General features: G+C 36.5%; 1 protein-coding gene across 1 annotated transcript; it reads left to right on the top strand.

Annotated features, from left to right (window-relative positions):
* The first annotated feature begins 8,230 nt into the window (after window positions 1-8,230).
* LOC135075029 (uncharacterized) lies at window positions 8,231-13,450 on the top strand. The gene is made up of 5 exons (XM_063969401.1): window positions 8,231-8,315; window positions 8,655-8,762; window positions 11,130-11,267; window positions 11,735-12,191; window positions 12,267-13,450. The coding sequence occupies exons 1-4, from the start codon at window positions 8,276-8,278 to the stop codon at window positions 12,004-12,006; spliced, it is 558 nt and encodes a 185-aa protein (XP_063825471.1). The 5' UTR covers window positions 8,231-8,275; the 3' UTR covers window positions 12,007-12,191; window positions 12,267-13,450.
* The last annotated feature ends 4,778 nt before the right edge of the window (window positions 13,451-18,228 follow it).

Raw genomic sequence — 18,228 nt, forward strand, 5'->3', positions numbered from 1 at the left:
TGTTTTATGGTGATAATCGGTTCTTTTATGGTGGTGTTATGATAATAGAGAGAAGATAAAACGCAAACAAAAAAGCCCGTCGGTGTTGTGAAACGACGCTTAAGTATCTATTTGAAAGTAGATTACACAAGAATACGAACATTTTGAGCTTCATCACAAATGTTTGATGACACTCAAGGTGGTAGAATTTAAGTACAAATCAAATCAATCAAACCAAAAATATTTTATTCAATTTAGACCACTAGTGGCACTTATGAACAAAGGGAACAATAACAATGTTTTTTACTTTTTTCACTAAGTTTTTCTCACGTAAATAATTAAATTATACACTTTCACTAAGCCTGAAATATAAAGTGCCAAGTTTTCTATAAATATTCTGTCCTGAAATTGATGTTTTGTGTTTTGAGCAGAATCGTGTTGCTAAGCAGAATAAGGTTGACTTGCACCACCTAACTTTAACCGTAACTATAACGATAACCGGTGTTTTTTGTAAGGAGTTTGACAGATTTTTGACGTTTGTTAAAGTCAAAGTAAGATGGTGCAACCTAGCTGAAGTAGTTTCTAGATAGGTCTATTTTAATAACGAAAATTTATTAGGTATACTTAAGGTCAGCATGAATTATTATCCGTCGAATCATGAAGTTTTATATTTTAACATTTTTTTCTGTTATATTATCGAGAGATGTAGGTAGCTACTTAAATTGTGTGTAAGAACTCGTAACATTTTCGCAAAGTAGAGTGGGAAGCAATTTTCTTACGCAAACAAAAATCCGTGCCAAAGCACCTTTCCGCTCACCTATGCTTTTTCAGCGAAACGTAGGGTATCTGCCAAAAGATTATTCAAATAAGGATACAAAACTTTAGTAAATACGATGTTTATGACTAAAGTTTTCGACTGAAGTTAAAAAAAATAAAAACTAAGCACTATTACTTAAAAAAAAAGAAATGTAAGTAGGTATACTTAGTAGAACCCGTGAGAAGTCGGGGCGGGTCGCTAGTGTTAAAATAATGTGCTTTAGGACCTAAAGATATACAAGTAACAATACATTTAGCGTCTTTCTGTTCATGAAAATCAGTGGTTTCAAAGGAACGGACGACAAAGAACACTAATGACCGACGTTGTCGCTAATTGGCATCTAACAAGCGCTAGTAGAGCCTTAAATGTGATGTTGTACATAGAGCTTCGGGAATGAAGTTATAACTACTATAGTAGAGAGTGTACCCAAGCTTTATCTTATCTTTTCCTTTTATTTTTGATTCCTGTGTAATCTTTAATGTATTTTTTTCGTCAGCTAGTAAACAGAAGCCCTATTAACTTTTTTCAAACCATTACATGTTTGTTACCTATAGTGCTTCGATTAAAATTAAGTAGGTACTTAACTAAGGACTGATTTTTCAATCATCAGTTAACTTTTAACTGAATAAACTATTCGTCAGTTTTCACATTGATTCCTTCAACGAATCGCGAGCACATGTTACCTTTTGAAACTATGTTACAGAATAATCTCGAGTTAGAGAAAATAATCTTTAACTGTTCGTCAGTAAAGTTCAAAATTATTCAGATCAAAGGTGTTTGACGATTTAACTTGTCAAGAAGATTATTATGATTGATAAACTAAAACCTTCTTGTTGGTTCAACTTGTCATTATCTATTAAATAAAAAAAAACTACATTTTGTTACATTGCACTGATGGGATAGAAAAATAAACAAGCAAAACCTTATTCGTTAGCAAACGTCATATTTATTTAAATGTTAGCAGCACTGTTTCTTGCACGGTTATGTTGGCAGGTTTGACTCTTACAGTACCTACTGCAAGCGAAAACCGACACTAAGGTGACGAACCTTTTTATTCCGCGACTGTACTAATTTATGCATAAAGCTTTGTTTGTGCTTTTATGCAAAGGATGTGCATGAATATGCATACGTGATTCTGAAAATGTACCTTGCATTAGCATTAGATGCAACTAACATAACAATAACACAAGTTTCGTGTTAGAAAATTGCTCTAGATATTCCTACTAAATGGGCCATGGGCATGTAGCACGTCACGTAGTACATCAAAAGTAGCAGGTAAGTATTGCATATTGTTAATGTTAATGTAATGTTGTAATGATCCTCAAAACGCATAGTGTCGCTGCGGCCAGTTAATTCATTAATGAATCATGGGAAAAGTGATGAAAAACAGAGGTTGTTCTGAGTTCTCGGTTTTTGTAATGAAACACACCCTCTGAATATGAAAATGCGAATACTTACAAAGCTTACACACATACTTATTTTGGTCAAGTATTGACTGTATTTAGTATGCATAACAAGGCAGGTAAGGCCCGCAATCGCGCCTGGTGTTAAGTGAGATGCAGCCTAGGATGGCATATAAAATCTGCCCTGTAAGTGCCTATTCACTCTCGCCTTGAAAAGGCCCGGATTATAGTGTTCAGGAAAGATAGCAGCAGGCAGCGAATTCCAGGTCCCAGCTGTTCGCATTTTAAAGAGTATAGTACATTTCGAGTTATCGACCGCAACTACACATATTTTGCACAAATATGGACTACCATTGCGAATTTATCGACTGCAACAAAGTCCCAGCACTAGTGTTTAACATGGAGCTCGCAGTCCACATGGGGACCATGGAACCATGGGGTGGCTCTTATCGGTCGCCTTGACCCCATCACGCGACCTTTGCCGATAACATACCTACTCGTAGGACGTTATCTGAGAGTGAGGCGAATAAAATCCGATGGCACCATAGAATTAATGAGGGTTTTTAGGTTATACGTTTCATTGCGAAAAATACTCGCCTTTGGGCTACTAAGGTGTCAATTCTTGATAAGGCATGTTTTGCAATCCTGCCTTTTGATAATGACTTTTCGTAGTGAAAATTATCCTTGAAACCAAACTCGTTTGCCTACCTGAAACTAGCAAACGATAATTATACTATTAGAATATAGCTACTTCACTTTCACGGGTAACTTTGATCAGTAACTAATACTCAGTTATTATTTCATTAACCACGAGCTCTTTGTAATAGGTAGGTAGCACTTAGAACTTTTTCAAACAGAAACATTTTATTAAATTTCACGCTCACAAAGTTTCCCAAACAGGCAGGCAACAGTATAATTGGACATTGGACATAAGACGAGCTAGTTGGAATTATAAATTAATAAAATTTGCCTCGTAATCAACTAATGGAAATGGCTATACTGCAGTAATTACAATAACCACTGCGGTATTTTGTTATTTCCTATCTAACTTCGTTGCGGGTCGAATGACAGTTTAAATTTCTCATGGGGCAAAGTTGGCCTTCGTTAGTTGGGTTTTATTGGCGGTCACGCTATAAAACCTGGCTACACTTGAATTGGAACAAAGGAACGATAGGTGGGAATAGTGAAATTTTCATAAACCGCAACATTTACTCGTAAACTGGTTAGAAATCGGTACCTTACGAAACGTTGCCTAGAACCACAGCATTTGTCGTTGTCAACTTGTTAGCTTTTGACGCTACATGCTTTGTTTATCTTTATTCTTCGCTGATTGATGAATTTTTCCAAAATATTGAATTACTTATTACAATTATTATGAGACACAGTAGGTAAACAGCGTGTAAAACGAAGTCTACCGTGCGTGCTACGGCCTTTAAAATCTTTTGGGTCTTTTCTAATTACACAGCCCTCATATTTTACCTAAAAACCTCTTTTTACATCCTTTTTAAGTTTGCGAAATTAGGGTAGGGCTATGAAATCGTAGTAGAGACAGGCTTGCAATATCAAGGCACAGTACGGGAGCAATAAATGTATTGTAAATAAACTTAAATGAAATGAAACAAAAGCTCGCTATTTTACCCATTATTTAATAATTTTGCAATGCCCTTGTATTGCCAGAACCTTGGCAGGGTTCTTAGCTTTGTGCTATACATAGAAAACTGCATATTACTTATACATAACGGCCCGATCGCGAACGTCGGTCTGCGACTGCGACCGACGATCGCCAAACAGCTAAAATACCTTCTGTACTCGCCACTCTGCCCGGTGAAGCTGGAAAAGCTCTTCAAAAAAAACCTATACATAATATACGATGGGCCGTCAAGGTAAACTTTTTATACAACATGTATCTTATGTAACTTACATTTACAATTGTGTAAAAGCCATTTTACAACAAAAATTGATAGTCTGATGTTATGACACCCTAGTGGTCCCTTGAAACCTCCCTAAGACTTTACTATTGTCTCGTTTTATCGGCATTTCATGGATCATTTCAAACATTAACTATTTATTGTCTTTCTGAGATGGTTTGCAGAGTTAACTCCGCATTGCGCTCTACAACTTTCTGAAAATCCTGGATAAATCCAGCTGCTCCCAGCTCAAAGGCGCTGTACACTTTTAGTTCTTACAAAATAGAAAATCCTGGAGAAATCTAGATGCTCCTAGCTCCATGCCAAGCACGTAAATCGTCATATTGCAGGAATGACGCTGTACTTGTTGTTTAAATATTCACAGTCGGTCGCTGAAGTGAGCACGCGTAAGCTTTCCGATGGCAACCGTCACGTGCTGTAAGTCGCTGAATACGTGATTACTGATTAGTGTCCATCTCTAGACTGTAATAAGCATACATTCTTAATAAATAAATTAGTAATACTACTTAATTACAAGACGTTTTTTCAGTAGCCAGGCATCATTATCCTACTTCCTACTATCCTACTAATATTATAAATGCGAGTTTGGATGTCTGGGATGTTTGTTACTCTTTCACGCAAAAACTACTGAACGGATTTTGATGAAACTTTACAGTATTATTGTTTATAACCCAGAATAACAGAATAACATATAGGCTATAATTTATGACGATCTGTGACAAACAAAATTTCACGCGGATGAAGCCGCGGGCAAAAGCTAGTATAGTATAAAACAAACGCTCTCGCTGTCTGTTCGCTTACATCTTTTAACTACGGAAAGGATTTTCATGTTTCAGCAATAGATAAGAGTGATTCAAGAGGAAGGTTTTATACCCGTGCGAAGTCGGAGCGGGTCGCTAATTAGCAATAAAAAGTTATATATGAGTAGGTAAATTAGTCAATAAACAAGGCCAAGAAGAAGGCCAGGTGTAAAAACGAAGTGTAATCTTAGTAACATGTGCGTACGATTCAAAATAAAGCAATGAAACACCACTTTATAGTCTGGCACTGGCAAGCTAGGCTCATATTTGATTGCTAGTTAGGCTTGGTATTGGTAAACAAAGTAATGAAAAAGAAATCATTTGGTTTAAGTACTAAGAAAATACAATGTGGATATAACCGACTTATTCACCGTAGAATCTGGAATAGAATCTCTGCCATTATACTTAAGTTTCATGAGATGCCATTTGTATCCCAATGACTCATCAGTGACAAACATAATATATAGTTTCTGCACCGGAAACCAGAGTAGCTGTTTCCCTATAGGAGTCGTTTTGGCTCAAACGAAATGGGGAAAAATATAGAAAACTAGCGGCCGCCCGCGACTTTGTACGCGTGGACCCCGTTTTTTTACCGCCTTAGGGGTTGATTTTGCAAAATCCCGTGTTAGTAAATGGAACCGCCATGCAAAATTTGAGACTCCTAGCAGTTGTAGTTTCTGAGATTTCGTGGTGAATGAGTCAGTCAGTTCGCTTTTAATAAAAGGTAGAAAAGTTTCGCGGGTTTTATATGAAAGAGGGCTTGTTTCGCGCATTCGTGTCAAGGCTCTAGCAATTTAACTTCAATGAATGGAGTACGAATTTATTGATTAAATCGATACCTACAGTTGATCGCTTTGAAATGGACTGCGATTATCCTTAATTGCGTAACGTTTTTAAATGTATTGGAATGAAACATTTACGTTTAAAGGGCCACATGAATATTTAAATTGTGATTGCTCATACTTACTTTCTAAGGCAAAACACAATTAAAATTCTTTTAAACGTGGAAAAGTTTGCCGTAAAGGCCACCTTGCCTTGTTCCCAGCGAGGGAACTAGTTTTTAAAAGCTAACATTCGAGTTACTTTTAGGTTCTATTTTACGACCAATGCATGGTATACTAAACAAAGCCTTCTATCCGAGCCTGAAACATAGCTTGCTATACCACTGCTGTGGATTCCGATACTTGCTGATGCGTCGGGTCAAGGCGATCGAGGCGCAAAGTGAATTTAAGTACAGTCGCTTCGGAAATAAAGTTCTGATTTCCTGGTTAGACTCATTATTGACTTCAACAAAAGGAGAAGATTCTCGATTCATTTGCTATTTTTTTACTACCACCAGGTAAAGAGTGACACTATGTGCTAGTTACTATTAAAAAGTAACACATGGTCTACATTTTTTTTATCCACAACGAGGAAGCTCTTGGCCTGTATCTCACCTGATGGTACATTTTAACTCATAAGTATGGTATGGCAATAAATTCTCCTGACAGGCTTGCGATTGTGCGATTAAAGCCCTTTCAAAACTTGAGACGTGTCTCTAAAGCTTTCTAATTTACGATAGTCATTCAGAAGTTACCTAATAATACTTATTTAGATACATTTTAGGTAAATGCCTAATATAAGAATCAGGGGCTTGGGATATGCTTTGACTTGAAACTAAATAATTTTAGTTACTGGACTCAAAAGGGCTGAATTTCAGACTCAAGATCTACTTACTAATCTAAATTGATATCTTTTTCGTGTAATCATCTTTGATATTTTTTACTAATTTTTTTCGTTGCCGAGTGTACAGGCGCCTTGGGCACTGCACCCCGCTTCTGCACGCGAGCTTGCATTCGAAGGCCCCGTTTATGGCTATCGATTATGACCCAACCTTAGCACAGTTTAACTTTCAGGGAGTTAAAAACTGCTGATAACTGGTTTGGTTAGGGTAATGTTTGTCAGTTAAAAAATATTTTTCTGTCTTAGGTGTGAAATTCAAATATAGGTTCCAACCTGATCTATGCTTGAAATTGAGCGTCGAAATTCAATATCTAGGTCCATCACTCCTCGATGAGTAAAGCCCAGAACAGACGGTGAAACGCAAATGCAACGAAACTGCAACTTTCTGATGATTCTTATGAATGAAACTGAAACTGAAAGTTTCAAACTGGTGGCGTCATGTGTGGTCTCTCAACGGGCGCTATGGCAGAAAATTAGATGCAACTCAAAAGTAACTAGCAGTTGCAGTTTCGTTGCAGTTGCGTTTCACCGTCTGTTCTGGGCCTTAGTCCTTACCAATCAATAACCAAAATTGAATTCTGAACGGTTCATTATGTTACAATTGTTTTGGTAAACTCTTTTGTGTGGTTGATTAATGATTTAGTTATTGATAACTGTAATACGAGTTTAAGCTCACTCAGAGTCCGATTCCAATCGCTCTTGAAATCTATTCCCTTACAGAATTGGACACTTGACCTTATTTCGGGTTGTCTCTTCTTCATCTTAGCAGACAAAGAACCACTTGAGTTGGTTTCTAGTTTCTTTAGGATTATAGTAACTGGAGTCCCACCTTCGGGCACACCAGCGCCGCCAAGACAGCTAGGAGTCGGAGTGGTCCCCATGGCCGAAATCGGTCGGATGGATCATCATCATCATCATCAACTGGAGTTAAATTGCAGTTTCATTAGAATATTGCTGAATTCGACAAATAAATATTAATTATGATTTTCCACCTACTAATTGTAAGTCAGTATGTCTATAAACCGATTTATTATGAAAACACGTGTTACCCAGTTCGGGGAAGCCTTATAAATTCAAATACTAAGCTACATCAAATTGGCAAATGAGTCGAGTAATCGTATTTGTACTTAATTACGACTAAGATTTGGTAAACATGTGGGTAGAACCGTTTTGATTAATTGTGGGTAGTTCTGCTCTGGTTATATTTAGAAAATACTGTAAATAAGTTATTAATTCATTAAATTTATTGTTTATTAGACTAGAATTGTCATACATTTCGCTTGTAAGTATAAATCGTTTCATCCACGAAGACGCGCCCCACCAGTTTTTGGTCGAGGGAAGCTTGGGGTGATCCGAGCAATCCGAGAGTCATTATTGTAGTGTAACTCCTCAAACATTAGCGGAAGAATGGTGGGGCGCGTCTTCGTGGATAAAACGATCTATAGGCGGTCTCCACTCAAAGATATTTCTTCCTAATTGGTCTGCGAGAGGACAAAAGATCTAGAAATAATCTTTCAAACAGAGTGACTATCCTCTCAACAATATAATGGATTAATTAAATTCTTCTTGTTACAGATCGAGGAAACTGGTCACAATAGGAAGGGAGCTGGAACCTTTTTAGTGCCGATGAACGGCGGAATATGGACCATGTGCGTGTCTCTGGAAGGTATACCTATAGAAAACTAATGTAACACTCTTATATAAGTACCACACAAAAAATATAAGACACAATTTCATAAAACGTTCCTATTGAAAATTCGCTAAAGGTCAAGACTTGAAGGGTCTCAAAGAAAGATTATATTCATCGCTAAGATATTATGACCTTACACATGAAATAAAATGTTTAGATTACAGTGAAACGAATTTCACCGTAGTCAAAATAAGTTTGCCACGTTTTTCCGCTTTGACAAATATTCTTTTGCAAATACCAAAAATATTGCCACGACATATTTTTGCTAAATTAAGGAATAATGTTTGTTAATCTTATACTTTTAATCCTTTTTAGAGGAAGAAGTACGAATGCTGTCAAGAGTCGGGTTCCCCACAGAACCGCTGTGCACAAATTACTTAGCGGAGAGCGATGATGAGGAGCCTCGGGCAGATTGGCAACATCGTAAGTATCAATCAAATATTTTTTATTTCCTTAAATGTAGCTAAGTAACATGTGTTCTCGTATCATACACCTTTTAACTCTACTCCTAGCTGTTCTACATTATTGTTGTCATACATTATAGTTCTATGATCTATCACACAAGGCTCTACCTACAGGATCAATATCAGCAAAAGCATGACATATTTCAAAATTACCGAATCAAGGTTTAAACTTTAAATTTAATAAGTTACTTATTTCTTTATCTATCTTAACAACCCTTCCACTAACTTAAAATTACGACTTCAGTTAGCTCTTTATTAAACTCTAGGATGTTCCTAAACTGTTTCCCAACACCGAAGGCCGTGAAAATAAGACCCTGTCAAGCTATATTAGCTCCCCGACGCGAATGAGCGCTTATTAAACGAATCCTTTAGATCCCTGCCATTTTTCCCTCATTTACCCTGACCTTGGTAACTCGCTGGCCTAGAAACTTAGCTCGTTTATCAAATTATTTCGACGAAAATGAATGAGTGGGTGACAGCGTGATTTATTTGCAAGTCACAACTCTTGTTTTTTATGAATATCATTATGCATGAGGTTTCGAGTGAACGTGAAAACGAAAATAAATATAGTGGCAATTTTTTCACACATTTTTGTTTAATAGAATGTTCGAAGTATACTGCGTCGTCATGTTAGTAAATGAAAACAGCTACGTGTTAAAAATTTACATTTTATTGCACGTAGTATGTTAGATCGCTTCCTGGTGATAAAACCGCCTTAAAACACAACTTTTGAATTACTTATAAATTGTAAAAATTGAAGAGCGTCTGTGTCTCAGGTTTCATTTAACGGTGGTAGCTTTTATACTCGGCTAAAAATAAAAGTTAATAGAATAGGAAGATAATATACCAATGCCTTAGAGTGAAAACCTCTTAAGTGTAAAATAATTAATTTTCCAGGAGAAAAATAAATCTGCGTCAGGCCTGGCTCACTCCGCGCGGTACATCCGATAATTACCTACAGCGAAGCGCCCCGCCGGCGGGTATTATATCAGTCGAGTGTCACGCGCGCGCTCGTCAGGACGCTGGCGTGCGTTGTAGTATGATTATAATTCTATGATCGAAGTATTATTTAAAAATGGACATAAAGAGAAAGAAATATTGTGCGGCGTTCGGGTGTTTAAAGTCGAAAAGTAATCTACCGGATTTATCTTTTTTTTCGCTTCCCAAAGATGCTGAAAGGTATGTTGGCCATGTAGGTAATCAATAATTCTTAGGATAGTATAGGAACCTAACCTACTATGAAGGTTTTCCATAATGAATGCATACTTACCTACATACGTACCTCATTACAAATAAGTAGATTAATTATTTTTTCACTAGACAGCAACCCTAACAGCGTAAGAAGAGTTCAGAGGCACGCGATAGAAAGAGACAAAACTTGTAGGTGAATAAAATTGTAGGTACGTAGTGCTGTGCGAGCTGAATTCCACTGTATCGCGTCGTAGCAAGACTCGCATTTATTTAAATCGTCTTGCGGAGTAATCCTTCTGTACCTGTACTATTACTTATTCTGTGTCTGCGTGCTGTAATCTGTAAGATTGACCGAAATTAATAATATAATTTAGGTTTACGCTCTAAGGCGACCATACGGAGTATCAGTACACATAGAAACCGACACTAAATTACTCAACAAAAATAAAGACCCCGGAAAACTTGGCTTTTAGGGCAGTCCAAGTTCTGCAGCGGCTTATGAATACGTAATTAGCGACTATTCCGATTCTGACGGCTGACTGGGGCACGGAATGCCTGAGTGGTCTGCATTATAGGCTGTTTTCCCTAGTTACTTTAATGGCAAACCGAGTTTTAACGCTCTATTTGTGTTTTCAAGTCAAAGAGTTAGAGAAATAGCGTTTCGTTTATGGCGATTAACTTTAATGGTTATGTAAATCAAAATACATAGTTGGGTAGTTAATGGATTAACTGTACGATTAATCACTATGAATTATCAAGTTCTCTTATAAATTTTGAAGCATGTGATACAAAGGTGATAATTATAATGAATGATCAGATTAGAGAGGATTAGGTACAGAAGTCACTCACCACGCAAAAACCAGGCTTTACCTAGAAATGGCGTAGTTATTGTATCCAGATTCAAATAAGGCCATTAGCATAGCTAGTTTTCCCATTGAAATGAATACCAAGTTTTGGTCATCATAGGAATATATAGAAGTCACTCACTAGTCACGACGTTAAAGGCCGAATTTCAGGCAGGCTTTTCCTCAGAAACAACGTGGTTGTTGTCTCCTGATACAATTTAAAGGCTTGTCATCTCCAATAGCATATTGAATCTATGTAGGTACAATTAATATTTTATCAAATTTTCCAGGGATGCAGAACCTATCAATATCGTGTGCGCTCGTGTGTCTAATCGTGCTGGGCAGCGCGGCTCTGGTCGGCGCGTTCGGGATATGCAAGCACCAGATCAGCGCCGTCCTCATTACAGGAGTCATGTACCTTTTGGCTGGTGAGTAGTCAATACCATAGGTAGGTACATATTACAGCATATGTGTAAAGTAGAAGAATAACGTCATAAATTGAATAGAAATGCCCTTTAGAACATTTTATGGCATACATTTTAAACCGCGTGCATTACGCGCTTTGCGATCGATATTTAAATCTTTCTCACTTGTGCGATATTTACATTGTGTGGGTGATTTCACATTGTAGTGATTTCAATTATTACTGGCACTTCTGTGAACATATTTATTCTTCTTCTTTTCTTAAATGGCAATGACTTGATTGGGCTTTGGAAACCACAATTTCGCCAGTCATAATGTGCAGCTAGAGAATTTTACATTGCCAAATTGATCTTCATTTGTTTTTGTTTATCAACCGTTTGAATGATGCAAACCGTTCCAATATCGCGATTCTCATTTGTTTTTGTTGATCAACTGTTGCAACAAAGCGTTCTAATTTTGTCCAATCTTTCAGGTCTCTTCGCAATGTTTACTTTGATGATCATCCACTTCAAGAGAATCCAGCGGGTGTCCACCCGAGGCAGTTCCCACGGGGATCACACAGGGGACGGAGTGATAGGCCCTCAGGCTCCTGCCCTCTCCCTCTTATCAGCTAGGGAGTTCTCTACCGCCTGGTCACTAGATCTAGGCTGGGGAGGCGTCGCATTGGCCACCACGACCTCTTTATTATGGATACTGCTCTCGAAAATCATGAGGTATAACCCCCTGTCTGCCATGCTGCTGTGAATGGGTAGGGTAAGAAGGTGACAACGTCAGAAGTCTACAGAACGAGTAATTTGGTAACAGTATACAAGTGATGTACACACACATATGAAGTTTCGATACACAAAAACTGACATCCTCTCTAAAAAAAGATGCAACTTTATGTTATGAAGAAAAAATACCCTATCGGATCACCAGAACGGATTTAGGTAATCATTTACCATCAGGTGATCCGTCTGCTCGTTTGCCTCCTATCACATAAAAAAAAAAAAAAAAAAAAAAAGGTTTAAATTACTCGTAAGTAGACTATCCTTTTGACACAAGAAACAACGAAAAGCACGTGGATTTAACACTACAAAAGCTACGTAAAAATAAAGAAATACCCCGAGGAGTGAAAATATGGACCAGTGTGTATGGCGTTGTCTTAAAACAGTTGGATTTTTTTTTACTAATAGATAGTCAATTAAGCGATTTTAAAATTGTCAAAACTACAAATGCAGTCAATTCAATTTTAAAAGCCTCGGGAAGATCTCATCTGACCATTGTTTTTAAGATGTTTCCAGCCATGCTTTCATTCTTATTCCTGCAGATTTTTAATACTAAAGTCCTGTGAAATACAATACCATTATTTTTAATGTCAAGTCCTACGCTTTAAACAAATAACTTGTTATAGTAATAACTATAGGTCTAGCTTTAACCTTAATCAGTACCTAGCGCCCGTATTCACAAACGATGCTTGCTTAAGTGAAGCAGCAAATCGAACGCATAGCGTTGAATAGAGCTCTATGATTAGTTCGTTTGTCACCCTGTGCGTCCACGCGCACTGTGAGACCTCATAGTAATGTTTGTGAATACGGGTGTAAGTAAAGTATGGGAGCGGCACTGAAGGGTGTTTTTGTAACGTCAAACGTCAGCGAGACTTCAGATCTCCTTCAGATTTATATGACTTACTTGACTTATGGTCCTATGTCCCCTAGATGGGGCAGAGGGCGTCCACAACAGTCCTCCATCGCGTTCGGTCTTGAGCTATGTGTTTGATCTCGCTCCAAGTCTTGCCGATCTTCTTCGCCTCGTCTGCCACAGTGCGCCGCCAAGTTTGCTTGGGGCGACCACGCTTGCGTTTTCCTTGGGGGTTCCAATCCGAGCCTGCTTGGGGATGTGATCGGGATCCCTTCGGAGAGTGTGGCCAATCCAGTTCCACTTGCGGCGCAGATTTTTATGCTCTGTCATAATAATTAAGTATGTCAATGTCACCCCTCCCGTGCCTCTCCCATACCTCGGGCACTGACTGAGTTGACCTATAACAAGTTTAATATCTGCGCAAACTTTACGACAAGCATTGGCAGTAAAATATTCTAGTTAAAATTTTAATACTGTTCACTTAAAACTTTTCTGTATATTGAAACAAATCCTAGCATTCGGGTTTCGCAGAAATAAATAATAAGGCTTTAGGTCATCGTTTCTCAATCTGAAACAAAATATCTAAAAAAAATAGATAAAATAGATAAAGAAAAAAAAATAGGTTCACAATCCAAATAGGTTCACCATTCAAGTTCTTAAAAAGAAAAAAATAAGTTAGGACCTTATTACGCTTTCAAGTCTTTCGTGAATAACATTTTATCAAAGCTATTATAATTAATTAACTAAGTCATTTCATGTTTGTAACTTCGCCAGTTATTCAGATAAATAGATGAATAATATTTTGTACTCATAAGAACTAAAAATAAATAATATATTATGATAATAAAGGTTGAGAAACGATGTTTTAGGTGATCGCAGAGCTTGCAGCCGTCCATTGCTATTTAAAGTTATCGTTACGCCTTCTTTTTAAAAACTATACTTTTCATAATACCTGTTATAACAATTTTAAACTTGTAAAAATATTATCGATGTTATTCGTATCGTTAAAAATTATTTTATAATATTTAAACATCTGTTTATAATAACAGTTACAATTTATTACTTATTTAAAGTTTAAAACTTTTAATGAACTTAAAATCATAAAATGTAAAGTCATCATTTATAATTAACAATTTCTTGAAAACAAGCTTGAAAAATGTTAAATCTGATATTGTTAAAATAAATTTCATTTCGTCAAAATGTCAACGAAATAATATATTTTTGTTCTTGATGAGCTGAATAAAAAAAACTACGCATAATCAGTGACGAATGCAATAAAACAAAAAAGAGTGTGTTGTTGAAAGATAATGGTGCTGAGATAAAAATAAAAATTTTAGTTAGTTCAATGAAAATAGCTGAATTAGGTAGAGTTTTAGTTGTAGCGAAGTTGAATAATTTATTGAAACGAATATTAGTTATGTGTAGGGAAATATTGAGTTATAATCAAGATAGACCTCAGATCATAGAAGGTTACTAAGAGTTATTAGTATTTATACTTAGAAGAAGTTAAAAAAATCTAATAATAAATTATCAATTCCAGCTAAGCAAGGCAAAATGTGTGAATCATAAAATATTTGATGTTTTACCCCTAAAGATAGAAATTCGTGAGTAATAATTATAAATAGTTAAATTAATATAAATCGCAACGCTTTATGAATTAGGTGTAATATACAATTGAATAATCATTCATGTCCAAATTCACACATTTTGACAAATTGTAAATAGTTCTGCAGTCTTAACACGAAAGAGGCACTAAAAAAATAGCGTAAAAAGTTGTACCCATATATTTTATTATGATGAGCCTAATAAGATTACCAAAAAATCAGCAAATCAGTAATTTTGTTTCATTTTCTAATGTTTTGTAGTTGTACCTATTTTCGTTAAGGCAGCAGGCAGATTTGCCAAGGACGTTTTTTCTCTTGTAGCTAAAATTAGCTTTCACAATGATAATTATGCCAAACTGACATCATCTACTAGAGTTTGTTCTTAGAGATATTATAAAAACAAATCGGTATCAGTAGGTACTACCTGTGGTACTACTCCCTATCAGGGTTCGAGGATATATAAGGTGTTATTTTTTATACTGATCATACTTTACCAACGCATCTAATAAAATCATACAAATACAACCCAAGTGTTTTTAAAAAAAAATTCAGGCTAGTTTTCGAGTAAAACGACAAAGAATGTTTCGAAAAAAATAAAAAATAAATCATCCTTTGAGCGCGGTGAGTATTCGTTTACGCACTATCGTAGTAGCCGGCCGAGGGCAACGACCGCTGCCACGTGCCGCGCCGCGTGAGTCGGCCATATTGATATCGCTGCCAGCCAGTCGCTCCGCGCCCACAGCCCGCGTCGAGCCGCCGATCGGCATGCGGGAGCGCAACAACTTAGACAATCGTCCCAGTCCGTTCAATGTGCCCAAACGTATTGCAGTGTATGTGCGAGTTATTACAATGCCGCGCTTAATAAATAACAAAACGCATGTGAAATTATGTTTCGGGCACACTAACTGGCCGACGAGAAACATTGACGAGTCGAAAACCTTCACACCTTGCTTGTTTGGAGCCGCGCAGCGCTTCAGGGAGCGCAGCCGTATCCTGACTTGACGAGATCCCGTGCGCTTCGAGGACGAAGTTCTGGAGTTCAATTTCAATCACCGGCACAGTGCTGGCGGTACCCAGATGCGAGCGCCGCAGACGGCGGCTTTTGCATAAAAATACGGAATGCCTTATCAAGGAGTTGTTGCCAGAGGGCCACGACCGCGACCGAGTTCTATCGATGGATATTGCGGAAGTCTACCTAGGTACATACCTACAGTGTGATGCGGAAGTCTACCTAGGTACATACCTACAGAGTGCTTGTTTACGCGAAAGGGACTTTTTCCGTAAAAAAGTTAGTGCGCGAATTGTGAATACAACATCCGACGTGGTGTCTAGTGAACAGCAAGCAAGTGTGCAGCCCGGAAGCATTACCTAAATTCGATCATGGCTAGATTAGACAGTGCAAGACAGTGTTTACGTGAACATTCAACAAAGGCTTGACGTTCAAAATGTATTGTGATTAGTGTAATAATAACCTAGGAACTTTAAATAACAACATTCAAAATAGGTAAATGTGTGAATAAGTAAAATCAATGAATCTAAAGTGTGATGGCAAATCATAATTTAGGAATTAAAACCAGGAAAATTGATCAGTGAGTTTTATTTACAACACCTATTCATATTCAATATTAGGGTGCATTTCCACTGAAGCGAAGCGAAGTAGTAATAGGTATGTACCTATCATTTTTTTATTACGTCTCTAAATAAATTGCGTAGGCATTACGAAACCGTAGATATTGAATTCCAATTTCTATCCTTTTTTAAATTTCTATTTTAACGCGGATGATTCGCCTCGGTTCGTTGGAAAAGTCCCCCGCTATTACACTAATGAAAATACACTTATTTACCTACTTAAGTGGCTAGATTTTGTTTCTCCCAGCGCGTAGTACCTATTAACATGACGTAACATCGTACATACTCACGAGTGATATTTTTTGGTAACGTAGGTTTAGTGTAATCTAACCTTTATGTGTGTGAACGTTGAATGAACGCGCGCGGCCATTGTTCGTACTCGTATGAATGAAATGAGTAAAGAAAGAGAGAGAGGCAGTGAGTGAAGACAGGATGGTTGTAAAAATAATATCTTTTTTTTGTTAGGAAAAGTAAAAACAAAAACTAGCCTGATTTTTTTTTTTAAAAACACTTGGGTTGTATTTGTATGATTTTATTAGATGCGTTGGTAAAGTATGATCAGTATAAAAAATAACACCTTATATATCAAGGGATATATATCGGATATATATCCGATATATATCAAGCCGGTTTTGATGATATATATCAACTTTTAAAATTTGTTACTGTATTTGTACTTTTTGACATAAGATTTTTATTTTTTTAGTTGATTTTGCCGTATTTCAAAGATATTTTATGTTTTTGCTTTATTTGTCTGATTTTAAGTTTTAAAAACATTAAAAACATGTTTATGTAACACATATGCAATAGTATTCATGAATAATACAATAAAATAATACTATGGCTTTCATACAAAATTGATATATATCAAAGTTGATATATATCGGATATATATCATAAATATCCGATATTTTGATATTTATAATAAATATCGGATATTTTCGAACCCTGCTCCCTATAATGTTCTCTGAAGTTAAATTTTACATTCCTATTCAAACATTCCATTCCACTCACTCAAAGCAAGTTGTTCGCATGAGCAAAAGAGATGCATATAGCAACATTATGGAAACAGACAGAGTTAGAGAGTACCAAACTTTACCAACTAATATTTGATTATCCGCAACCACAGTTAGTGAAACGCAACAAATTAATAAATGGCCAATCTTTTGTGATTCGCAGAAAACTATCTCAGGAACCGTATTAGTTAAAAGTAGAACTATTATATATTTTACGACTCTACTATACTGTAAGCTCTATGCACTGTTTAGTTATACAGTCTAGCTAAACTTAAATTATTCAGTGTACAAAGATTTCTAGTCTTATAAATTAGAAAATTATATTTATTATGTATGCTGATTGAATTTTTAGCACTTGGACCATTGTAGATGTTTTGTGAATATCCAATTGCTTATGATATGTTTTTAAAAGATACGAATATAATTTACCTGTGATTTATTATAATAATGTATCAATTTCTTGCATGTTTTGTGAAGGTATTTTGAGGTATAAATTGTGTATTTGAATTAGTAATAAAAAGAATTGTGAAACAAAATTGTTTTACGCTTCTTGAAATTGTAAATGGTTATTTTCTCTAATACAAACGCGAACGCTTGTTTCACTAATCTAGTCTACCAATCATTCGTAAGAAACAATGGTTTGTGAAAATGTACCTAAACGGTCGTTCGCCTTTGAGACAGGCGCCGTGAGTAGGCTTGGTCTACACAGGACGATGGGGCACAAGAAAAATACCTTTTGAACCTGACGGTGATTCAGTTGTTGTTAGATTCAGTTTGAGAATGGCATACAATCAACTCGATCGATACGTTATCGTATACTCTTCTTATAATATACTCTTAATCGCGTGGTGGTTGTCAAATCAACTCGATCTTTACGTTATTATATTTTATGCTCTGAATCGAGTACAGTGAATTGTCAAACTGTTTCTAAGCTTTGCTGAACTTTTGAAAGGTAAAAGGTAACCTAAAAAGCTTTGGTCATTGACTCGAAATAACTCTCCTTTTAAAGCAACTAAAATGCTATACTGGTTTTCAGTTACAGTCAATGATGATCATTAAATATTATCATGGACAATTTTAGAAAGTTTTTTGAACGA

The sequence above is a fragment of the Ostrinia nubilalis genome, chromosome 9 (assembly GCF_963855985.1).
Source record: "Ostrinia nubilalis chromosome 9, ilOstNubi1.1, whole genome shotgun sequence".
NCBI classification, from domain to species: domain Eukaryota; kingdom Metazoa; phylum Arthropoda; class Insecta; order Lepidoptera; family Crambidae; genus Ostrinia; species Ostrinia nubilalis.